Below are 26,318 nucleotides of genomic sequence, written 5' to 3' on the forward strand. Positions count from 1 at the left end.
CTAAGCATATAAGATCTCCCAGCTCTCAAACAAATCAACCTTAGTTTCTCAAACAAGGTGATGCAATACTTTCTGAGACGACTCATACTCTACTATAGAGGACAACCTTGTACTTGTGCAAATATGCCAATAAAGGTTATTGCATATATCAATATATGTGTGTATTTATCTACCTTAACAAGTAACAAGAAGTAGCAGTACAAATATGCCAAAGGAGGTCATTTGGAAACAGTGTCTCCATTACATACAGTAGTTTGACTACCAGAGAACACTGACATTGATGTTTCAACTGTTAAAATATGGTCGACTAAATGAATAAATACTAACAGCCGAACTGTAATAGTGTTATCAGATTTTCTTTTAACTCCAGGCCGGGCTATAAAATATATTCATATCTAGAAAAAGTATCTAGAGCCAGATGGAAAAGATTTGCTCGACAGGCTGCTTTTTTTCCTGTTGAAATACACGAGAGATAGTGTAATCCTGCATCTAGGTCTCTCTTATTAGTGCAGGTAATTAACCGGGCGCCACAAATCAGGTCAGATTGTTGGTGTGAGAGCAGCAAGTCAGAGGCTGGTCTGAGTCCTCAATCCTGATGAGATTAATGGCTAACCTCCCTCTGCCCGCTCCATTTACAGAACATGTCAGGTTTTCCTTGGAAAGAGCACACTGCCACCTCAGTTCTCACCTGCAAACATCTCAATGCAACACTGTACCAGTGTGAGTGCCTACGTGCGTGTTTATACAAAGTGTATGTCAGTCAAGACGGGTATGTCAGGCATGAGGTCAGACAGTTTTTTTTTTTCACTCTTTGCCTTTGACCTTAATTCCAGATCTTGGTGAGCCAGTCGCCACCGCCTCCGAAGGCGTGCAGGTTATGTCCTGCCTCTCCCATCATCAAAAGGACTCTCTGGACTCTGGTCTTTGTCTGCAGGGCTCCTTACTGTCAACATCTGGAACACAGGAGTTATGGCCTGTTAACAGCACTTTTAATAATAATAAGTTAACGACAGGAAGAAGAGTGGATGGCTTACCCTTTAGTCTCTGAAAGGGTTCAAACAGAGGTCAAAAGGTAGATGGAAAAGTATGCCAGAGGAATGTGATTATTTCTGGAATTACACAAAAAACGTACGCCTTGTGCTTTGGCATATTTTAAACATATTCTCTGTCAGCCTTGATCCCACAATGTCTAGCTATTATAACTGCTGCTTCTCCGCGGCTACAACTAATTATTGTTTATATGATCTACTACTTCATCGTATTTTATCAATTCACCGATTCATTGTTTAGTCTATAAAATGTCAGAAAATAGTGATAAATGGCTATCACAGTTTTTCAGAGCCCTTTCCGTGACTTAAAGCAACACCAAAGATTCTTTTGTACCTTAAAATAATGTTTCCAAAATCATTTCAGTGGTTCATCAACTCGTAACAGGGTGAACGGCACTTCTGCATTCGCTTTACGGCCCTCTATCGGCTATAACCGCACTATGCAAGTTTGCCAGATCGGGTAGCGGATCTGTTAGTTCGATTGAGGCATACGACAGCGGTAATGGACAATTCCACTTCCAACCTGTAGGGGGACCGAAGAGGAAAAGTGCTTTGGTATTTTGTATTTGTATTTATTTAAGGATCCCCATTAGCTGATGCCTAGACGACCAGCTAGTCTTCCTGGGGTCCAAAACAACATTTAATCAGACAATATTAAAACATTTCATAACATATACTGAAAAAATAAAATAAAATTAACTAAATACCACTATCTGATTACAAAGAAGAAAAATTACAATTAAATGAAAACAATAACAAACCAAGCAAATAGAGAAATATCTTGAAAACTAAGTTATATATTACAGTATGTTACATGGCAAACATTAAGGTAGCTCACATTGAAATAGATGAAAATCTGATATTTTTTTCCCCACACAATCAGAAACCTCATGATAAAAATTTAAATAAAATTTGGTGTTGCTTTAAAGGATTTATTCTTTAGTTTTCTTACTGTCAACAAATCCCATGAAAGCCAACAGTGAATTGATCCTACTAAAAGGTATTACCCATGTAGAAAAAGTCTGATTTATCTTATTCCTCCGAGCCATAGAGCTTTATTTTTTTTAAACAATTAAAATCACATAAATGAGCCATACTATTGCACTGGGTGACATGTGCCTTCATTATAACATGTGCACTGTAGTTTATTTTAAATTAATCCCACATGCACTACCCGGCTGCTGTCGTACTGTATAAATACTAACCAGAGCACCAAATGTCTGTTAATCCACGGATCACTGCTGAAAATAGTTCCCAACAAATGCATTACTTACTCCTGTATTGGTAACATTAGATAAAAATGATAGTGCCTAGCTGTTTAAGAAAATCACTCTTTTATTATTATGACATATTTGTGACCTGTTGTTCCAGATTTAAAGAGACTATAAAGAGACAGACTAATACGCACTTGGTTTTGGAGTTTTTATCAGGTTAGATACTATACTTAACATCATTTTTAATGCAGATCCAAGTATTCAAGACATGGAAATGAAAAGCTGCATTGAAACCCCAGCTTCTAACCCTTAACACACATCCCTCAGGGCTATAAGTGCTATGAGTGAATCCATTTTTTCACTTGCCCTACTTTTTTCTCTGTATTTAGTCAAAATTCCTGCGGATACCAGTCGGTCCACACTGACTGGATGTTCAACAATCCTGCTCAGACTTTCGAGAGTAACAACAGGACAGTGCAAACTGCTCATTCCCGTATATATAAGCCAGAGTGGGTACCACCTGGTTTGGTGCAAATGTTGGCTGAAATGTCGTGTTCATGTTCTGGTTGTCATAATAGGGCCGCTGACAGGGACTTCTTAATACCAGCGGCTCTTCTACCATCAACATTGCTTATGTAACTCCACTTAGTGGCACAGAGCCCAAATATTTCCAACCCCTGCTATTGCAGACCCCAACTCACCACACACACACACCTTCTGGCAGCAGCTAATAATAAAACATCCAACTGGAACAGACAACAGTATGAGAAAATCTTTAGCACACACACCTCTTAATCTGGACTGTTTTTATGGATACACCCGCTTGTCTTTTGAAAACGGAGATGGTTTGTTTTTGTGCACCTCCCCCCGCCCCCCATCCCAAAGCCTCCTGCCTTTACCCAGAACCAACCCCCTCCCCCCAGAATCACTTTCTCCAGTGTCCAGCGCAATGTTTTTGACTTAATTTTTCAAAGATCGGAGGGGGAAGAGAGAGGTGGCGGCAGATAGATACAGTCAAATATCCTTGTGGAAAAGTTAGGTAGAAGACTTTCACAGTTGTCAACAGAGGATTCCTTCTTTGGGAAATGCCACAGGGCTTCTGACTAAAGATTGATATCATTAAGTATTATTGAAACACACTGTAGTTATCTTAAATGATGAAATAAATAAGGGTTAGGGTTAGGTGTCTATTAGACCGATTAGTTGGTCATAATGACTAAACAATCTCAGTCAAACTGAAGCACTACTTTGTGGTTGGTTTTTCATTTCTGCTTTTCTGTTTTTACTGGGAGGAGATTATGTCACCCTGAAATCAGCCATCACTAATAACAATACAATCACATAACAGTATCACAGTATTAACACAGCTCACTTGTTGTTTCCATCTGTACTTAATTTTCCACTTCTTTGACATTTTACATCTCCTTAATTTGTTGGACAGGTTTTTGATGAGTCACATGAAATATCTAGTTTGGTGAACTGCTCGGGTTTTATGAACTGTGTTGTTCAGAGTTGCCACAGCAGGACTTTTGTTTTTTCCTCTGAAGTTGCCAAACTTCGCCTGCATTTTTCATTTTAGTATTCAGCAATCCAGCATGCCGAGCTCTAGTAAGTCCTGCGGTTTTGGAAGTGTCAGAGTCTTCAAGTGGCTCGGCTGCATGCCACAGCTAATGCGTGTTACGCTGACTGTGTGCTGCAAACAGCCGCAGAACAGGCGACTATCAACAGGAGACAAAGCTCGCCACACAGGGGTCTGGTGTCATCGCGCTTAGACACATAAATATCCAGATGCAAATCAATCCATAAACCCACTGACTCACTCACCCTGGCTTACGCACAAACTGCACACTCACACTCTTGCATTTACCCCATAATGTGTGTGTTTTTGGGATACAGTGATCTATAGTGACCTCAATGTCCAGTGTCCTCAATGTCTGTAAATTGGCCATCTTTAAGGTCCTTAAAGCTAAATTGACTGTATGAGGCACAAATTACATTAAAGTTGACGACTTATTCGGAGAATTCATGAATTTATACCATTTAAATAGCCTTTTAAAAAACCTGGTGACATTTTAAACATGATATAGTCATTACATAGTAATTCTGACAGAGGTCTTGCATATGAGGAATAAGCTGCAGTCTGTGTTTACACCATAAACTGATCACTATCCACCTGAATGCAAAGCATTTAGTCAGAAGTCACCTCTGGGTCTTTGAGTTTCTGGTGTACTGGAATATGACAGCTTGACAGGTGACTGACGCACGTAAAAGGGGTCTTGCGTTGTGTGACTTCAGACAGGTATTTAAAAGCCTGATTGATGCGGCAGCTTAGCCTTAGCGGCAGCAGCAGAACTTCGTCACTCACTGGGAAAAGAGCCGAGAAGAAGGACCGAGAGAGAGTAGCAACGGTCAAGTTGATTGTAAGCATAAACATATGCAGGGCCTTTTTCCCAGAATTCCACCTCAATGCTGGATTCATGGCCCTGAAGTCTCCCAGGAGTTTTCCACTAACCACCCACCACAGGCAGAGTTACTCCAACAGCAGCTACATTGGGCCATTCATCCTAGAGGAAGCACAAAAATGTCTTTGTTCGTCCAGTGTGATTGCAGTGTTTGGTACACTTTTACATGGATTTCAGAAACCTCCCCCCTAAATTTGTAAAGTCAGAGCTCCCTTATGTAACTGGTGGGTCGCCCAGATGGATGAACCTCTGGTTTTCAGTCTCTTTAGATAAGTAACCGTGATTTATTAAAATCGGTTCCACGTATTTGCATGCTGTGTTTATTGCTACCTACTTCCCTAACCGTACATAACCCTGACGAGACCAGAGCTCTGCAACTCAACTGTGTCAACACAACTGCATGTTTATGATGGACAAAACAATCTCACCTCAAGGTCCATTTTTGTGGAGCTTTCAAGCACATCACACGACCTTCATCAGCAGATGCAGTTTGGCCAGTTTTCATTAGATTTTAGATGTTTAAATATCTTTAAGGACTTCTCGTTCATATTGGCTTAAAAGTTTTTTCAATGTTTCTGACCTTGGAAACAAAACTCAATTGAATGTCTTTATTTTTTAGCTGTTCAGGAGTGTTTACATGCCTCTTTTACCTCAGTGAAGATCAGGTCTTTGGAGTATACCTCTTATGTGTTGAGGGTAAACCCTTTATTCCTGATTTTGAGAAACCTGAATATGCTAGCTGGCGTGCTCAGAAACCGGCATATTGTGGTATGTGACCACCTTAAACAGGTTTCTAAACATTATCTACTGTGTGTGCAGGTGCAGCCTCAACTCACGTTGTAACTGGATTGCCAGTAAAATAAAAAAAATGTGATGATAAGAGATGTAATCGTGATGTACACGCTGTAATAAAAGTGAAAGTCTGACGCTCTTTTCTTTTTATAACTGGTGATAAAAGCCAGCAGAGCAATATATGCATCAGCGTTGTAAATTTCTAGCCCAGTTCCAGACTTCAGAATCGCATGATGTGTGATCTGTGATTTTCATGAAAAAAGGTTGTACAGCATGTTAACTTCTCCTAGCAACCAATATATAAGTTTTAGTGTTTATTACAAATGACAGTGGGGTAGAGACGTCAGTTGCAACAAAACAAAATGCCTCCCTCCCGAGCAGACGTTGGCTAACATAACATGAATACAATGTCAGGCTGAATGGATGACGTAAAAAAAAAAAAGTGGCAATTCTGATTGCTCAAGCTCATGAATTTCCCCAAAAAAAAAACCCCCCAATCCCCAAAACCCCCCCGGGGGCCCCCCCCCTCCGTGGGGGGGGTTTGGGGGGGCCGCCCAAAGACACACCTATGCGTTACTCATGTTTCATGTGAATATATTCAGAACTCAGAACCGGGATACAACTGTGCATGTAAAGATACTCATAACAGTGTGATTTTTCTCTGCAGACCCGTAAACTGACCAAAGCAGAGCGGCAGCGTTTCAGCGAGGAGGTGGACATGCTGAAGGGCCTGCAGCACCCGAACATCGTCCGCTTCCACGACTCCTGGAAGTCGTCGGTAAAGGGCCACAAGTGCATCATCCTGGTGACTGAACTCATGACCTCAGGCACGCTCAAAACGTGAGTCTCCCCATCCAATTCCTCGTTACACGGCCGATAAAAATCTCCATGCCTAAAAGCGGTTTTGTTTTGCGCTCCGTTGTTTTGTTTCATTTCTCAAATGACGAATATCCTTTTTCCAAATAAAACTCTTTATGTCTTCCATAGAGGCGAGAAGATTTGTGTCATGTTTGACAGCTTGTCTTGTGATAAAAGGTTCAGAATAAAGAATACAATGTTCTGTTGGATACAATGTTCTGGGAGAAAATTCAGGAAACTGGCTCACTTTAATACTTCCTCTTGGCTGTCAAAAAATGAGATGAATTATTTCTTTCTCTTCTTGCACGTTTAGAACAGAGTGTTTAGTCTTATCCTCTTTTGTTTTAGGTACTTGAAGAGGTTCAAGGAGATGAAGCTGAAGCTGCTGCAGCGCTGGAGTCGTCAGATCCTCAAAGGGCTTCACTTCCTGCACACGCGCACTCCTCCCATCATCCACCGGGACCTCAAGTGTGACAACATATTCATCACCGGCCCCATCGGCTCCGTCAAGATTGGAGATCTGGGGCTGGCCACTCTCAAAAGTGCCTCTTTTGCTAAAAGTGTCATTGGTAAGTATATATTTGGTTGGATCATTTACACAAATATCTCCTTCCACTGATATCAGAAAGAAATTGCATCTATAGCGCAATTTTGCTTAACAGTTTATAAGTATTTAAAAATTCTTTGGAAATTGGCTTAAACGTGCAAAATGACACTAATGTTAAATTTAGAGGGACTGTAATGAAATTGTTTGAATTCCTAAATGATTCTTTGTTTGCCCATCATCGTTCCCCCTGCACACAAGCAGCCCTAACCATAAATGCCTCTGTTTAAATTCCTGCCTGCATTTTTTAATTACACAAATGGCTTTTAATTGCAGTGGGAACTTCTCCATCTTGCGCTGTCATTTAATGCAGGGAGTCAGTCATCTATAAAGACTTGTTGACACTTGATTCTTGGAGAGTTTAATTTACCAGGTCCAAATCAAACACTGTATGCTTAATGAATTCATAGAGAGAAGCTGTGCTGTGCTCACTGCTTTAGAAAACTGGTTTTATTTTTATCCTTTTCACTGGAAACCATGTATCAAATCACCAAATTAACTGATGTTGAAACACAAACAAGGCACATGGACTGAGTTGGTTATTCACTTTGAAACACTTAAGTTAGTCACTTGGAGAAAGCATGGAAGACGAGGAAACAAACCCTTGTAGTATTTCTTTTCTTTATTCCGCTATGCAGCACATTATTTATTTGAAATTTTGCAAATAAACACGTTACCTGGAAATATGTTAGTGTGTATATATAGCTGGTGAACATAGTGGAGCATTTTAGCTGCTTAAGAGTCAGATATTTCCCTCAGGGGATGGTGTAGACCAAAACTGAGCTAAAAATGGGGTGAATATTAAAATTAAATTATTATTATTAAATTATAAACAAGCCTCTAAATTGAGGCTCATGTTGCTCCGTGTCTGCTGGATGTGTACATAAGCACATCTGTTTATTGTTTTTTTTTAAGGATGATAATACAGTATGTCAGGGTTGTGGTTACAGCTTGTTGTGCTGTCAAAATATCAATAAATACAGTTTAATGTTTAGATGCATTGTGTTTTACAACAAGACATTTAAAAAAAAGTTTATACTCGTACCTTTTTAATAGAACAAGCAGTCCATGAAGGTTTTACATGGTGCTAGTGTCCTATGCGTGGAACATTGGGTGGTAATATGTTCATTTTGTATGTAGCAGTAGTAGTAGTACTGGAATAACTGTTGACCTTTACCTCTTCCCTCTGAACCCCGACAGGAACACCAGAGTTCATGGCCCCAGAGATGTACGAGGAGAGGTACGACGAGGCGGTGGACGTCTACGCCTTTGGAATGTGCATCCTGGAGATGGCCACCTCTGAGTACCCGTACTCCGAGTGCCAAAACGCCGCGCAGATCTACCGCAAAGTCACCAGTGTGAGTAAAAGGAAGGAGGGAGGACCACCTTGTTTTTTTTTTTCTTAACCTGTATTTAATGTAATTGTCCACATGTGTTTCTTCCATGTGCACACTGGAATTAAACCGAGATGATATCTTTTGTGTGTACGTCTGGATATCTTGAATCCTTGGAAAGAAGTGACGCCCACGTGGAATGAAAGCCTAGTTTTGTCTATTAAAGGCTCCGTTTTGCCCATTACGAGCTGAGGGTGCAGAACCGTACCGTAATCTGACCACTTTTCTGTTTTCAACCCGCAATCATGACGCATGGTCGCACACATTTGACTCACTGATTGCCAGTGTCTTTACCGGTTCAGATTCTGGTTTACTGGAATATTCCCTTCTCCCTGAGAAGTGACCTATCAACACTGTTTTTTTTTGCAAATGTTCTGTCTGAACTGCTTGTTAAGCCTTGCAGAAAAAAAGTATATTTTAAGTAAGCGTAGATTTATTTGAAAATTAAATCTTTGTTAGAAATCTTAGATATCGGTCTGAGGATGAAGAATTTCAGCCCAGTGCCCACGTACAGCATGTTAACCTAGATGATATCAGAAAATTTTACACAGAAAGAAATGTGGGACTTCTTAGAAAAAAAAGACCAGAAGCAGTGTAGTGAGTTTTAAGACCATAGCATTTCAACACTGGCCTTAGAATGCCGTATTTTAGCTGTTCCCGGGTGCCAAGCACATCGATGACGCCACGGTGGGCGAAAGCATGCGACGGTAGAATTATATGTTTTGGAAATTGTGTCTCACTCTTTACTCACACAAAGACGGCTGTTTCTTTTAGTGTGTGTCACATATGCAATGCAAACAGTGCCTGCCGGAGGCTGGAAAGTGAGAAAGCGACAACGCCAACAAGTCGGAGTGGCTCTGGCTCCTTCACAAATAAGACAACATAATAATGTTCCATGTGCAGTCGGAGAAGCTTACACATGCAACAAGATTTAATACAAATCACATTATAGGTGCCTTTCATAACACTAACACTATACTACACTATATAACCTATACTTTCATTTATATGACTGACTTGTAGTTGAAGTTTCTTACTATTAAAAGGGCTGGTGTAAGAAACCTAGCTAGACATATTAAAGGCAGAACATTTACAAACGTTCCACCATGCGGGTGGTCACAACTGTCTGAAGACTCTCCTTGGTCTGGTTCATAATATGTTTAAATTTTAAATAAAATAAATAGATTGATAAGAAAATAGATGCCTACTTACTGTGGAAAAATGCCTACTCATATACATTACATGGCCAAAAGTATGTGGACACACAAACATTACACCCACATGTGAATGTTGAGCATTAATCTGCTGTTATAGCAGCCTCCACTCTTCTGAGAAGGCTTTCTAAACGATTGTTTCGATTTATTCAAAGCGACCTCCAATAATTGCATTCAACAACAATATTTGACATTAATTGATTAATTGTTTGGTTTTAAAATGTAAGGAAGTTAATACTTGTCAGTGGAGTTGTTCTGTTCAAATGAAATGTACGAGAGTCTGGTAGGACCAGGCTAATTAAATTAAGCTTTTGTTTAAATTATTAAATGCTTCTTCATTTGCTTGAGATTCTTCCAGTTTCTCCTGCTTGGATGGTTTAAGATCGTCTTCTTTCCCCTACACACAAGCAACCCTAACCATAGATACCTCCGTTTAAATTCCTGCCTGCATTTTTTAAATTTTTTTTACACAAATTGCTTTTAATTGCAATGGGGACCTGTCCATCTTGAACAGCCAGTACATATTTCAGTGGAATTGAGATACATATATGTCAAAGCAAAACACATTTTGCTTGCAAGACATTACCATACTTTATTCATATGTACAATAATTGTTTTTTGAATCATTGAAATAATTGTCATTAAAGCCTATTTCTCAAGATCTTGATCTCCGTCACCACAGGAAAGAAGCAGAGTCACACATTTGATTTGAATAGTGGGAAAACTGATTAATTCTGCAGGTGCCTGTGAGGACACTGATGCAAACTGCTCAAAACAAAGAAACCCTTTTGCTCCAGATCCTGTAAATCACATTTCACATATAAGATAACAGCATTTCGGTGATTGCATTTTTTGTTTGGGCTCCTCAATTTGTGTTTGCATTGAGTTTGGGTGAAATGATTCTGTAACACACATCAGAATGCATTTTCTTTTGACAATAACAAAAGTCAAACACAAACAATATTTCTCACAGCTTTGTCTCACTTAAACAGATGGCAGGAATATCTTGAGAAAATGATTTGTGGTCATAACAACAAAAGACAGCAATTACTGTGTGACATGTCAGTCTGTGAATGTGATAACAAAGTGTATCATTCAGCGTTTCTGCTGCTAAATCTAATTATTTGGGTGTTTTGACCTAACATCAGATGGTTGCCTGGGTATCTGTAGGCCAAACATCTTTTTGACCTCGACTCATGCTTTCTTATCGGTGTTTTTACAGGGATGGGAGCGCTGCTGTAATCTTATGTACATTCTCATGATAGCATTTAGGGAGAAATAAAACTCCCTCATTTCATATAAGTGAGAAGTCCTGCCTGAATATGTTCTGTCTTGAGATAAAACTGTGTATACAAGCTCCAGCTGTGAAGAGTTCCCTTGAAATATCTTGAAGGAGCGCATGTTGGGGTTTTTCCATTTTCACAAGTTCTTGGTATTGTTCCCGTCTGGTGTTGACATGATTGCAGAGCTGAATGTCATGCTGGCTAGTGGCCTATGTCACAAAGCAGAGGATACCGTTAACATTCGATTAGATCCTCTTGACAGGAGAACTGTGGGATAAATGTACATAGAAGAGATCATTGCTGCTGATCACTTATAATGTTTAAAGCACACGTCAACTGGTACCTGCTTCAGTATGAAGTCCGATAAACCAAAACTAGTAAAGCTCTTCTGATTGTTTTCACAGGGAATGAAACCTGACAGTTTCTACAAAGTCAAAGTCCCAGAGCTCAAGGAGATCATTGAGGGCTGCATTCGTATGAACAACGACGAAAGGTACACGTGAGAACATACACTGTGATCAACAATAACACAATAACAAACTGCATGTGAATAATGTATATTTTGATCTTTATGAAGTGCACTGTCCATATTCTATTAGACTCTTTTCCTGTTTGTTGCTTTGTCCAGTAAACTAGCAGGAGATTCTTATCATAACTCAAGTAAATCATTTTTAAAAAATCTAATCGGATTCCATTTTTATATTCCGTAACAGAATATTCTTGACTAAAATGTTACATTAGGTGAAAAAGTATAAACTATGACTTACGTACAGTTGATAAAAGGGCTTTTTTAAGGTTAGTTTTGAGTGTTTTTCAACATAGACTGCAATAAAATGTCATTTTGTATAATTTCACTCACCCTTATCGCAGTTTTGTGAAATCTAGGATTCTGCTACAGCTTCTAAAACATATAAGCGTGAATATAATCCAAAGAGGAAGTAGTATTGGCCTTCAAAAACAATAATATATTTTATTTGCAAAAGCAGGAGGCTGACATTACTGGTTTACATGTCTTTACTGTTTATGATCAACCAAAAACAATAGTTCCAATCCATGCTTTTGATTATTGATGTGATTTTGCACAAAATCCTGTTTTAGTGTAGTTTTAGTGTTTTGGTGTACATGTAAATACGAGTAAAAAATAATCAACGTAACCTGATAGAAAAAATGTTTTACAACCCTTACAACATATAACGCTTCCTGTCTTTCAAAAGGACATTTGGCATGCTTTCATTGGCCTAAACAATTTCCCTGTTGCACTGTTTATCAGCCAGATCAGAACCTGCTGAAGGATGCAAATACATTCCCCAAAGCTTGAAGTTATATTTGCCTGATTAGTTATAGATGAATACAAATGATGAGAAACTACTTTAATACAACGTCTGGTTTAAAACCTGCAAACTGTGCCTTAAAGCAGATTCTTCCTTTACTGCAGGTACACCATTCAGGACCTCCTGGAGCACCCCTTCTTCCAGGAGAACAATGGCGTGCACGTGGAGCTGGCAGAGGAGGACGACATGGTGAAGTCGGGCCTGAAGCTGTGGCTGCGCATGGACGACACCAAGAAGCTCCACGGGAAGTACAAGGACAACAACGCCATCGAGTTTCTCTTTGAGCTGTACAAAGACGTGCCCGAGGAGGTGTCTCAGGAGATGGTAGGCTGACACGTGACAAAACCTTTACTGCTTTTCTTTTAAGATTATTTTTTGGGCATTTTAGGCCTTTATTTTGACAGGACAGCTGAAGACATGAAAGGGGAGAGAGAGGGGGAACGACATGCAGCAAAGGGCCGCAGGTCGGAGTCGAATCCGCGGCCGCTGTGTCGAGAAGTGAACCTCTACATATGGGCGCGCACGCTCTACCAACTGAGCTGCCCGGGCACCCATTTACTGCTTTTCTGACCCAGTTTGTTGCAGCCATTAGTGAGGAAATTAAGTAATTGATTGATTGAACAGATAGCGTCAACCAACATGTTCTCTGCATCCACATTTAGATTTATGATGATAGCCTTTTATACTGTAGGTTTTCTGGGGAAAGGCTGACTGGATATTTAGTTAGTATTGACGTAAATGGTTAGATGACAGCCTAAATTAGATTCTCTTGTAATGTTTTTTGTTGCTAATTACTTTTCTCCTTCAACATTCTAAGTTGAATTACAGATCAAAAGACAGTTTCAAGATGTTAGTGATTCAGTGGATGTTGCTGATATGGTAACTTTTGACAATCATGTGCGTACAGATATTAGATTCAGAGACTCTGTCACAGGCTAAGGTAACATCACATCACAGAGTCTGACATTATTAGTGTAACTGAAGTTTCTTTTTGTGTTATCTGTCTTTTGACACTTGACCCCAAACAGTGAAGCAGCCTCGCAAATGCACCCCGGCATCATTAGGCTTCTTTTACGGTTCAGTTATGACAGCAGAGACTTCAGGAAATGCACTCCAGCACATAAAGAGAGCGCCTTGCAGAGTTTGTCAAGAGCACGGCTCAACATTTAATCATCAGTGGTTCGAAATGTGAGAGTGTGTCTCAGGAAGCAGCCGAGGTCACGTCTTTAATAATATAATGGCTCTCTTGCTTGTTACGAAACAGGCTCTTATGTCCTTCAGAACCCCCCTCCATAGAGGTCACTTTTAATGAAAATGCAAGTCACAATTCCTTACTTGTTTACCTCTTTGTGGTAGTTTTCATCAAGATCAAATCTGGTATCAGCAGGGGATATCTAGTCCGGCCGATCTGCTGTAATCTGACTATGTGTTGAGAGGAGGTTCGGACTGAGTGTCCCACTCTGCTGGACTGGGTGTCACAGGAGGCTGCGCTAGACAGAAGAATGCAGTCTGTGTGTGGTGGTTTTACAAAACAACTGTTGTTGGCACAAAAGCTTTTATCACGTCAAAGGACTGACTGTTGATGCCACAGCTTGCGTGATCCGGTCACCAAGTGAAACAGTCCTACACAAATTGTCTACACATTGCAGCAGCCCACCATGGACCATGATGTATGCACGTGTTCATGTTGTGCCCTGAATTTTTCGGTGTCTCGTTATTCAGGTCGTACTTGGCTTCGTGTGTGAGGCAGACTTTAAGCTCGTGGCCAAGGCCATACGGGACAGGGTGGCGGCCATCAAGCGCCAGAGAGAGAAGCTGAGGCGGCATGCGGAGGAGCGGAAGAAGAAGCAGGAGCAAGAAGCCATAGAAGAGGAAGCAGAGACTCCTCCTCCTTTGCCTAAAGTCAGCGAGTCCCCGACCCCGGCCATCACCCTGTCCCCTGTCACCAGCTCTGTGGACTCTGGCGTTAGCTCCAACTACCCTGCAGAGGCAGAGGAGCCCGAGGCAGACCAGCACTTCCACTTGCGCTTCAACAGCATGTCCTCTGCTAATTGTGAGCCGCGTCATATAACATCACATGCCATGAAAAGTTTGTAGGCTCCCTCTATCTGTGGTGGTTTTCATGCTTTCAGTTCAAATTTTTAGGCTTATAAAACACTTGCAAATCCATTTGGACAATATGAAAATGATAGTGTCATCAGTGATACTAATATCAAATTTTAAACAAGGATGTTTCTCCAACAGTAGTTCCTGAAGACTGAAGATATATAACGCCAATATTTCAACAGTGCTTTAATCCTAACGGCTCTGCAGTACCACAAATTCTTAAAGTTCAAGTATGGTGAATGTTGTTAAAATAAAAAAAAACAAGAAAAAGTTCAAAAGCTTTGCTTTTGTGTTATTATTATTATTTTATTATTATTATTGTTATTATATTATTATTATTATTATTATGAGGTTGCTCAATTTCAAATATTTGAATACAATTTGAACAATATAGTACATTTGAAATCAGTGGTGGAATAAGTACTTGGGATAAAAACAGCAATACCAGACTATGACAAAAAAGTAAAAACATACCTTAGTATTATTAGCACCAATAACAATGCATCATATTTTGTAAGTTGTGCATATGTTTTGAATAACGGTCAGGTTAATGTAATGTAGTAAAAAGTACAATATTTCCTTCTAAATTGTTGTAGAACGTAGCATAAAATTGTACTCCAGTAAAGTACTTTAACATTAGGTTAAATTACAACACTTCCATAAAGGCACCACTGCATACTGTAACTGACATCATGTGTCAGTCACATGTGCATCAGAATGGTGTATGAAAGTCTGAAACCTCTCAATTTGATTTGTTTTATGTTGACTGGAGACAAATGTTTCTCGCTGCATTAGCTATACAATTGTAATGAACAGAGAGCTGTTGACATGGGAGGCGTACATTGTAATGTGAAACTGTGATTAACTAAATTATTCAGTCCCTGTAAGTCTTATCTCACAGTCCACAGTGTGCTGTAGTTATTACATATTTCTCAGTTTTTATCTAAATCAACAGCCCAAATATTCTTTGTGTGTGTGCATCAGTTTCTGTCAGTTAGTCATGCCACAGTTGGTCACGTGCTAATGGCTTATGTCCTTTTGTTTAAACAGCTGACTGCGAGACGGACGGCTATCTGAGCTCCTCTGGGCTTCAGGATCTGCTGGAGGCCGGCAATTTCAACACGTCTGCGACCCCTCCCACTACGCACACCAACCCCCCGACTGCAAACGGTCTCTCCATCCCAGCCCTGCGCTTCCCTTCGGTGAGTGGCCTCAATAAAGAACTTGTCATCAGAAGTGTAGAGAGCGGAGGGGGGTGGAGGGGAGAAGGATGCCTTTACCAGACCTCCTCCATCAACATTACTCATCTAATACAGTGCTGACAGAGAGTTATGTAAACAGTGCATAGTTGGGAAGTAATCACCTGACAATAAGGTACACAAAACCTTCAGGAGTCATAACCCATTGCTAATGAAGGTGATAAATAATTCTTCAACAGTTCCTGAAAATGAAATGCTCTTTTGTTCGTTGTAATCACAGAATTGTGTGTTTCTTTTTGATAATCTGCCTTTAAAGTGTAATTAATTTCTTGCTAAGCAAGACAATTCTATCCATCTTATGTTTTTCTTCAAGCCAGCACATATTTAATTTTACATTTACATGGCCACAAATGTAAATTATAATTCAAGTTCACATGCTTTGTTTATCTGTGCTGAGGGGCGCCTGGGTAGCTCACCTGGTAGAGCGTGCGCCCATATACAGAGGCTCAGTCCTCGCCGCAGCAAGGCAAGGCAATTTTATTTGTATAGCACAATTCAGCAGCAATGCGACTCAAAGTGCTTTACACAAGACATAAAGACACAGTTAAAAATATCATACAACCGGTTCGGTTCAGACCTCCGGCCCTTTGCTGCATGTCATTACCCCTCTCTCTCCCCTTTCATGACTAAGCTATCCTATCGAATAAAGGCCTAAAATGCCAAAAATAAATCTTTAAATAAAATAATCTGTGCTGAGCAGTGTTTTGAGCTACATTCAAACGTCATCACGCTAAGATGCTTAAAATGGCAATGCTAACATGCTGATGTTTAGCAAGTATGTTTGAGAATGTCATTAGTTTTGAAAGTATTTGAACTAAAACCAAAGTATTGGGAAAACTGAAATGTTTACCTAATTATGGCACTAGATGAAAAGTCAGGAGATCACCAAAGTTATTACAATTCATCCTGAGGGGGACATGAATATTTAAGCCAAATTTTATGGCAATCCATCCAATAGTTGCAGGACATTTCACTCAAAAACCAAAATCTCAACCTCATGGTGGCGCTAGAGAAAACAACAGGTAAAGTTTGATTAGATTCTCTTGACAAAGTAAGTAGTTTCCATCCTGTGGGGAACATAAATGTGCCCAAATTTCTTTGAAGCAAATTGCCAAATAGAGGAATAAGTAATGAGTCATAAAAAAGGAAACAGTTTGTGTTGACATAACTGGTCAAATATTGCATTGCAAATTCTGGCTACTACTTGTACTAAAGCTTTAAAAAAAAAAAGAAAATCAGTAAAAGTCTTTAATCTACATTCACCTAACCACTTCCCTCATTTCTATTTGCAGAGTATTGCAGTTTCCAGCAACATAGAGCGTGGCACCTCAGGGCCCACAAGTGGCTTTAACTCTCCTGTGGAAAGGTAACTCCGGTTCTTCAGCCTTCTTTTACGCTCTTTTTTTAACATTCAAGGAACAATAGAGTTTAATAGTCCCTTCTTTATTTGAGTTAGAGCCCTGCAAATCAATGTGAATCTAGTAGAAATGTCTGGTATTCCCTCTATAACTCCTCCTCCACATCTGTGGGGCTGCGACAACAAGCCTGAGGCAGTCGACTGGCTCTTCAGTGTTTTTGTTGTAGTGAGGCAGAGTGGACCCTTGCAGCTTTCTGTGTGATGTTGTGGAGGCCCAGTTTCCCTGTTTCCCATGTTGGTGGGATGTTAAGGGAGAGAGCGGCTTTATTCCAGGCATTAGAGCCGACAATGGATGAGTGTGTCGTCATCTGGGCTCCATCTTCTGTTCAGTACTATGTTTTTTTTATAATGATATAATAAATATTGAAATGCCAATTTCTATTCTATTTGACATCTTCAAATTGCTTGTTTTTTTTGTCAAACCGGCAGTCCAAAACTAAAATATATTCAGTTTACAGTTATGTAAAATAAAGAAAATTTTGACTCAATCCATTTTCAAAACCATACATTTTAAAATTAATTTCTGTGCTTAAATATAGGTAATATAGTTGAAAATATGTTGTATATCAGTGTAGATTTGGGTGGGATTCTCAATGTGCTGTAGAACAAACCCAGTGATTGTCAAAAGGTCTTTTACCGTTTAGTTTGTCTTCCATGATTGACTTGTCAATAGTAGATTGATACAAATGTCGAGTCTAGTTGAGTAATATGTCTTTGATAGCTTTGGCATGCACTTTTTTGGGGTCAGTGTAATCAGCAAAATTTTCTAAGCACAAACGGACATTTGGAAAAACAGAAAAATGGGTTCAAATATCAAATTTTCGTTTTTTTTTCTCAGAGGATCAGAAATTGAGAAAATTACAAAATTGCGTCTGGGCTCCAATTATTCAATGCTACCAAATAAGTATTCTCTCTCTCATTCCGCCTAGCTACGCCCTGCCCCCCCCCACTCGAAACCATCAGTTGCAAGCGCCTCTGACCCCAAAGTCTATCAGCTTTTCATTTTGGTCCATATGAAGTTAATGACCTGCATATTCCGTAAAGTAGAGGAAGAGAATACCATTGCAGTATTAAATAATTGGAGCTCAGACGCAATTTTGTAATTTTCTAAATTTCTGATACTCTTAATAAAAAAAAATAGGTTAAAGATCCAATTTTTCAATTTGTCAAGGCAGAGGAAAATTGGATATTTGAACCCATTTTTCTGTTTTTCCAAATGTCTGTTTGTGCTTAGAAAATTGAACTGATAAGTGTTACACTGACCTTTTGGGATCCATTAATTGATTCTTCCTTTGAGAAAAGCCATCAGATTACTGATGATGATGAGCACAACTGCATTCCATCTAAACCTGCAGTATCAACACAAATATTTAATCTTAATGTCTGATTTCCACATACTCAGTGTTTAAAGGTGAAAACGGGCTTTACTTTGAACTAAGTTATCCGTGAGGTGGAGGTTTTTAAATAGAGACGGGTGGACGCTGCCAACCATTAGCCCTGTAAATGTTTGCAGCCTGTGTTTGAGAGGTAGATGGTGGGGAGTCCGGGACCGCAGCCATCCAAAAAGACCCAGGAGACGCAATTAGCTGAACCAAAGCTTTTTATAAAACATGCTGAATGTTCTCCAGTTCTCTGAAACCTAAAACTTCTTCATTGTATAAATACAGCAGATCACACAGACGTGTTGCTTCTTTCGGACGAAGCCCAGCTTCTTATGGACTCTGAACAGGCCTCGTTAAACTGTGTTGTTTAACTCTGTTGTTTAAAAGCAAGAGACATGCCACTGTAACCCAAGACTTTATTTGACACTTCAGAGTGCTGTTTATTATTATGTGTGATGCCAAGATGATCAGCCATGATGGATGTTCAATTCACTTCTGTTGTAGATAGTGACTTTACATTTTAAATTACTGCCTGGGAAATGTTTCAACGGCTTTTTATTTTTTATTTTTTGTGGGTGTATTTTCTAAACGGTAGCATGTATAATTTATTGCTGTGCAGCTACGCCTCCGATGTGACTTCAGGCTTGAGCGACGGCTACGAGGGCCTATCGGAGAAGAGCGAGAAAACGGCTGCAAAGCGAACTGCCGGGAAGCTGTTCAGGAGGAGGTCACGCTCCAGGCTGCGCATCACGGGGGTACAATAAATCAAAATGTTTTGTTTAATTACAACACTGCAAAAGCACATTGTAAACATATCAATCAAGCAGCTGGATTAAAATATTGAATTAGCGGATTATTTACGAGGGGAGCGGTGAAGCTCCACCCGGATTATGTAACGTTATCAGTAGCTATGCTGCTCTTCCCCCGGGCAACCGCAGTACAGTTCTCATCTGATCAGGACACTCTGTGGCTTCTTAACGAGCGTGTTTGGACAGCAGACAGAGACAAACAGATCATGCATAACCACATGTGCAAACAGAGGTTCAAAGAGTGCAATACACACATAAACACACTGGATTTTACAGTAGATGTCCACATGTTTTCTCAAACAAACACACACACACATACACACACACACACACACACACACACATGCATATAAAACACAGTGTTCCTCCCGTGTTTTGCTCAGTGTTTTAGAGGGTGAACAGACACCTGTCATTACCATTGATGTCCCATCCTGTCCCGTCTCTGCAGCTCTCTGATAAAGTGGACCGGGTGGTGGAGTGTCAGCTGCAGACGCACAATGACAAGATGGTTACCTTTAAGTTTGACCTGGACGGAGATAACCCTGAAGACATTGCTGCTGTCATGGTGAGTCATTACTGGTCCTTAATGATCAACTGGTACCATATTCAGAATGTCAATAATAAAACACTTTGATCAGGTTAAAAAAAAAAAAACGGGTGGCTTTTGTTTTTGTCCCAGTTATTTTTACAATTTAACTGTGAAAGATTTATTTTTTAATTTGGCTTTGGAAAAAAGTAACAATTGCTTATATTTTGGTGATGATTCTGACCATTGGAGCTTTTTAAGCTTTAACTGTGAAAGAAGTGCTTAAAGAGTCTTTAATCAATACTCTAAGTCAGTGGTTCTCAAGCTTTTTTCAGTAATGTTTGAACAGTTTTTTTAAGCCATGTACCCCCTAACCAGCGCGAATAATTTTTGGTAGAAAAAAAAGTCTATATAATGAGGAACAATACAGCGATGTCAGCGATAGATTTACTAAACAACAGCCTTGTACCTGGAAAACATTTAAATGCTAGTGAAAAAAGGCGAAAAAAAAGGCGAAAAAAAAAAAGATGGTAGAAAGAAGGAAGTAAGGCAAAAATAGGTCAAAAATAGTAACAAATACTTCGATAAAAGAGACACAAACTTCAAAAAAGCAATAAAGGAAGGCAACACTAGGGCGACAAAAATGACAAAAAATGACAAAAAATTCCAAAAAGCGATAAACTTCGAAAAAAGTGACAAAAACTTTGAAAAAAGCAGAAAAAAAACTTTGAAAAAAGGAGACAAAAACTTTGAAGAAAAAAAGACAGTAGAAAAGAGTAAGGAAGAAATGCAAGAATAGGTCAAAACAAACGACAAAAACTTCGGGAAAAGGGACAAACTTGGAAAAAAAAGACAGTAGAAGTAACTACGGCTTTGTAACTGAAAAACATTTTGCAAAACATCTTACATACCCCCTCCTCCAAAGTACCCCTAGGGGTACACGTATTGCGATTTGAGAAACACTGCTCTAAGTAACAGGCTTGGGGAGTAACGGAAAACATGGAACGGCACTATGTAATTAGGATACAATAAATGGGTAACTGTATTCCAGTATAGTTACAGAGGAAATTCTTAGGACTTCAGGCTTTAAGATACCAAATATGTCGGACTGAATTTTGGTGAAATGTGTATAAAATGATGCACAAGACAGATCTTTAATTTTTTCATTTGATTGAATGGGACAGACCTAAAAACATGGGGTCTTGGGTTGAAATGTGAACAATGTAGAGCTTCAATGAAGATATATATATACTGTCAGGCAGTGGGTATTTTTTCTCACATTAAAACCAAATTTAGGAGGTATGAAGGGTTAACAATGGAACTTATCTATCTTTGTTAGAGACAGCTGATAAGTCTAACAGATTCCTCTATCTCAGCTGAACGTACTCCTAATTCATCCTGCTTCTACAGTAGTTGACAGCTTTTTGTTTGTCGATCCTATCTCTGGCTGATATTATATCTAACTTTCTGTGAAGTGAGTGACGCAGGTGAGCTGCCCCATCCCTCTGTTATTGTCTTTAAGCTTTAGAGGTAGTGTACACATGCGCGGACCTGTGTGAGCGAGGCGTGATGAGGCCGCAGCACTTTGTGTTCACTGAACGTCTTGTTTTCCTGACTCTTTAAAACACAGTGGGCTTTTGTTTACTGAGTCTTGGCGCAGCAGTGGGGCTTGGCATCACAACAGCCGCTGTGGTTCTCAGTTCAGGGGTTTTAAATGAGCTGAATTATGCCATGCTGACAGGAAAAGGTCTCCACGCCTCAACCCACAATTCACAGCAACACTCAAAACTGCATGAATATGCAAAAGTCAAAACCTCCTCTAACAAACTGCTGTATTGTGGATTTACATGAGATGATTTATGTTTTTGTTTTTTTTTCCAAAGAATAAGCATTAGCTGAGCGGAGGTTTGTGTGTGTTTGGGTGGGTGTGTAGATTTCATAGATGGACAAATATGAAGTATTCTTCTATCTATTCCTATAAAGTGGTGGCAAGTAACGGACATCATTTACTGAAATACTGTGCTTAAGAGCAGTTTTAAGGTACTTGTACTGTTTATTTTCTGCTACTTTGTACTTATACTTCTCTACAAAATATTGTACTTTTGCTAAAGTTACTCTAAACTTTTCAGAAGCATATGATGGACTTCTAAAATATGATGTATTTTAATAAATTTAACTCCCCAACTTTATATAAAGTAGATCAAATTAGAGCCACCTTGAACAGCTAAAACAGTAAAAGACTTACACGTTAACAATGTTACTAATATAATATATCATTACACTCACGGGGGATATTTTTCTGTAGTAATTTTGATACTTTATGTATTGTGCTAATAATACCTGTGTACTTTACTTAGATTGAATGGATAAATGCCGGACTTTTATTATTAATATAGAATATTTACCTTGTATTGCTACTTTTAACTTAGGTAAAGTTTCTAAATACTTCTTCCACCATTGTCCTTTTGCCTTCAAGGTGCACAATGAGTTCATCCTGCCATCAGAGAAGGAGGGCTTCATCCACCGCATGGGCGACATAATCAAACGGGCCGAGGCTCTGATGGCCAAAGAGCATCCGGTCCACTCCAGCGGGACCCGAGTTCCCCAGCCTGCTTATCACAACGGGGTTAACCCAATGTCTTCCTCACAGGTCAGCCGTCACACCTCCTCATCGCAGCATTGTTAGCTGAGAACAAAGGAAGTAACTGTTTGACTGTGCTGTCCGATCATCATAAATTACATCAGCTATGGTGTGTCTAGCTGTTCTTCTCTCAGACAGGCCCATAAATCTGGTGCAAATATGGAAAGCTGTAGAGTAGTGCTTCCTACAATGGGAATAAAATAACCTCAGAGTGCTTTCTTCACTGTCCATAATCCCTCTTGAGGCTTGCCCTTAAAGATACAAGGTTAAGTGTTCCTAAAACCCCCTGAGGTAGTTCTTTCATTTAGAACATGATGTTACCAAAACCAATAACGTCATAAATCCCTATGATTTTGGAAACATACCCCATGCCTCCTTTTATTTCATGTTTATTTGTTCCCCAAACCACAAATCCTTTCCAGTGCCTACACCATAATGAACTTTCCAGCATATCTGCCCACATTGAATGGGTACAATAATGTATGTTTGGCTTTATTAAGCCTTTCTGAATTGAAATTCTGTGAAACTGTAAAATGAGGACTTCGAGGAATTAAACAAAAAGAGTTGTTTGGAGCCTTGTCATCCAGTACAAGATATGACCTAATGCCACACCAGATACAGTATGTCTGTTTAAAGGAAAAGAAGTGTCTGTTCTGCCAGCATATGTTCCACTCTGTAGATCACACAGAACAAAATCTCCTTGTGCTCTTTAGTTCAAATTATCTAAGATGTTCATAAATAATGGAGAAAAGGATCATGTAGGACAAGTAAGACCAGTAAACCTTTACCGCCAACTATCTAACTTGTTCCGACCCGTTGGCTACATAATTACCCTGATACGCTGTGTATAAATCTCTCCTGGCTCCACTCCAGGACCAGATTAAAAACACTGCATGGACCACATCTCCCAAGACTCACTATGGCTGCTTTCCCCATCACTGTCCGGCCAAAAAACCAGACCAAGCTAGTCGAGTTAGAGAGAAACCCACCAGCCCAGAGACTCGGCTATCTATTTCTGTTCTGGCTGTTGTAACTGAGGTAGGGCACTATTCTGAGAGTTTTGGGAAGAGACAGTGTACAGGAAAGCCATGCTTGTTTAGCTGTTGCTTGTTTCCTTTACCTACCACTTAAAAGAACGAGACTAGTAGTCTGCAGCCATGGCTAGACTTGGGGCCCAGCAGTGCTTTGAGCTAAATGTTAACATACTGATGTAAAGCGGGTGTACTGTCATCCATTTACGCATGTTACCATTTGCTCATTAGCACTAAACACAAAGTACAGCTGTGCCAATCCATCTAAAAGACGTTGAGATATTTCACAGGATAATTAAAAAAAATGGATCTGCTGGTGGCACTAGGGGAAAAGGTCAGAGGATCACCAAAGACATGAGGATTCATCGTCTAGAAGCCACGAATGTCTGTGCAAAATTTAATGGCAATCCATCTAAAAGTCGATATTTTACAGACCGACCTTTCTATCCCTGTGGCTAAAACAAATCAGCAGAGAACAATTCGTAGTTTCAGATTTTGCAGATGGAGCCAGATTACAGCGGCAATTTGCCCAGAATATGAAGGTTAAATGACTTTACATAAAATGATCTGGTTAATAACATGGGATTTATTATGGGAACAGCTCCTTCACAAACTAACAATAAATTCTTTACGGCCGTCTTAGTATTAACTTTTTTATCCACTTAATAAATGCTGTACTAACTAGAGGCTTAGGCCTCAGGGTCATCCAATTTATATCATCTGAAGTCTGAGGCCTCTATTGTTTTAGTTCCTTGCTTGAGGGGCATTTAATGGAGTTTACTTGTCAAAATAAATTCATTAGGGGTTACTAAACAACCAATAAAACCATAGAACTTCTGTGCTTTTGAAGAAGCTTTGTCTGACAAAATTACTCAACATATATCACCTGGGTATGTTAGCAGAAAGCCTGCATTATTACCTAGGATTCGGGTCTAATCAAAGAAGCTAATAAGTTGCATTAAGGGTGTAAGTGTAGGATTGATTGATTTTGGAGCTTGACCCATAATGGGGACTCAAATTTATTAAATCTCATCCGTCTCTGCATCGATTTTGTCAATTCTGTTTTTAACATCTGTGTCTCAGAAGCCCCCCAATTTTATGAAAGTGAAATATGGAGTTCTGTTTCAAAGACACTTACTGTATTCTGCATCAGGCATGATAGATGTAGTACAAATACTACCATAGTACTACATTAATACAATAACAATACTCAACAGTCCAGTTGCTACCCACCTATTAGTGTTGCCGATCAAACCTGCAAAGTAGTTTTATACTGCAGCTGAATCGTACCATGGCTGGAAGTGGAGATTGAGTTTTATCAAATGTGCTCTCTTACAGCCTAATCTGCACACCTTGCCTCGACCACACTCCTATTCTCTGCCTGGTAAGTCTCTCGACTGGTCTGATGAATTTACAGGTAATCCACCCATTTAAAGGATAATTTCATGCTTGAGTTGATTACATTTTAAATGAAGCAAATGAATGTTTGCCATTTTTGTCATGTCATGAACGTCTAAAAAAATGAGTAACATTAAGTGTGTGTGAACTGCATTAAGGACTGTCTTTCTCACAGCCTGTCCGAATAACTTGCATTCGTTCGTATGCATATATTTTTAACTGTGCATGATCATTGTGTGTGTGCATGGTCAACCACTCATGCATGTGTCTTGGCGTAGGGGTTTGTGGCTCTACCCCGTGTCCCAATGAAGACGTCTTCAGTCCAGACATTACTTCACCTGGGCGACCTCTACTACGCTCACAGTCTTTCCACAACGCCCCAGGTAAATAGCCCTCTCTGGTCCCTACGTGAAGAGGCCCAGCATTGTTTACTGTTTCAGCACACTGAAAAATTGTTACAGTCCTTTGGCAAAGAATAAGTCAAAGCAAAGCTCAGCTACCTCATAAATCCCTCCTCCCCTTCTCAGGGCCCGTTCTTGTATTGTTCAGACATTCGCATGGCGCCATCCCCCATCCCTACACCTCAAAGCCTTCGTCTGTGTCCGCTTTGCAGCAGGGCCTCTTGGGTAATTACCTCACCTGAAGGGCGCTTTTTGGCTTTTAGAGAGCTGTGAATGCTGTCGCTGTAAAGCATGAGCTTCAGTGCTGTGATAGTCGGCAACATCTGTTTGCCAGCACAAACTCCTACAGAATTTCCAAGAAAGCCTCCTCCCCCCATCAAAGTCTCATTCCCCACAGGAGGGGCATTTGAAGTCAATTAAAGAACACATATCCTCCATATGTCCCCTGTATCTGAACACTCTCGTCTCCTCTTGTCCTGTGTCCCCTCTCTGCTTGACGTCCACCGCATGGTCGCTTGCGCAATGCTTCTTGGCCACCCACCACCCTAAAAAAGTGTTGCCTAACCTACGTTTCCGTCAGCATGGAAAAAGTAGAGGCTGGTTTGCATCATCAGGAACAGGAGGTGTGGTTTATAACTGTGGAGCCATTGTTGAGGTAAATGTTAAATCAATGGATGGGGCTAGGATATTGGCATTCTCAACTATTCCCCGAGGACTGATGTAGAAATCCTGACTACTTTAGTCTTACAATCAGACCCCAAAAAAGTTGTGTACACAGTACACACGTGTGTTCCATTTAAACTCCTCGAAAATGTCGTATGTAAAAGCCTTGCTCGCTCCATTGATGCTGAATCCCTCACAGCCACGTAAGCCCGGTGTGCAACTGCTCTGGCTTTACGAATGCAATTATAGTCGGATACTGCTTTAAACAAAACTCTTTTGTTCACCATGGAAACCCATCATTTGAAAATACGGGAAAGATTTATGCTCCACATGGCGTATGTCTTGGCAAGGGGCTGCATGTAGAATTAGACTGACCAAACCCTGAGGAGAGAGTGGAAGAATGAGTGATCTAACTTGTTTATCTGGATCAATTCTGTCCAATACTCCACTGCAACTGTGCACTGTAAAATTCCACTTATTAGTT

The 26,318-nt window shown here is 39.9% G+C and overlaps 1 protein-coding gene across 4 annotated transcripts in view; it reads left to right on the top strand.

Moving 5' to 3' along the window:
- The window catches only part of wnk4a (WNK lysine deficient protein kinase 4a), a 46,597-nt gene that overhangs the window by 13,036 nt on the left and 7,243 nt on the right, over positions 1 to 26,318 (top strand). For 3 of the 4 annotated variants that reach the window (XM_039788532.1, XM_039788529.1, XM_039788531.1), the window contains exons 3-15: positions 6,185 to 6,357; positions 6,724 to 6,944; positions 8,180 to 8,337; positions 11,275 to 11,363; positions 12,306 to 12,525; positions 13,924 to 14,254; positions 15,358 to 15,509; positions 16,859 to 16,932; positions 18,985 to 19,120; positions 19,623 to 19,739; positions 22,177 to 22,350; positions 24,711 to 24,789; positions 25,049 to 25,153. In XM_039788532.1, the coding sequence (XP_039644466.1) occupies positions 6,185 to 6,357; positions 6,724 to 6,944; positions 8,180 to 8,337; positions 11,275 to 11,363; positions 12,306 to 12,525; positions 13,924 to 14,254; positions 15,358 to 15,509; positions 16,859 to 16,932; positions 18,985 to 19,120; positions 19,623 to 19,739; positions 22,177 to 22,350; positions 24,711 to 24,789; positions 25,049 to 25,153 (2,029 nt within the window). The remainder of the gene's footprint in view (positions 1 to 6,184; positions 6,358 to 6,723; positions 6,945 to 8,179; positions 8,338 to 11,274; positions 11,364 to 12,305; positions 12,526 to 13,923; positions 14,255 to 15,357; positions 15,510 to 16,858; positions 16,933 to 18,984; positions 19,121 to 19,622; positions 19,740 to 22,176; positions 22,351 to 24,710; positions 24,790 to 25,048; positions 25,154 to 26,318) is intronic. The other variant, XM_039788530.1, reaches the window with a different exon arrangement.

Source organism: Perca fluviatilis, chromosome 21, assembly GCF_010015445.1.
Source record: "Perca fluviatilis chromosome 21, GENO_Pfluv_1.0, whole genome shotgun sequence".
Lineage (NCBI taxonomy): Eukaryota > Metazoa > Chordata > Actinopteri > Perciformes > Percidae > Perca > Perca fluviatilis.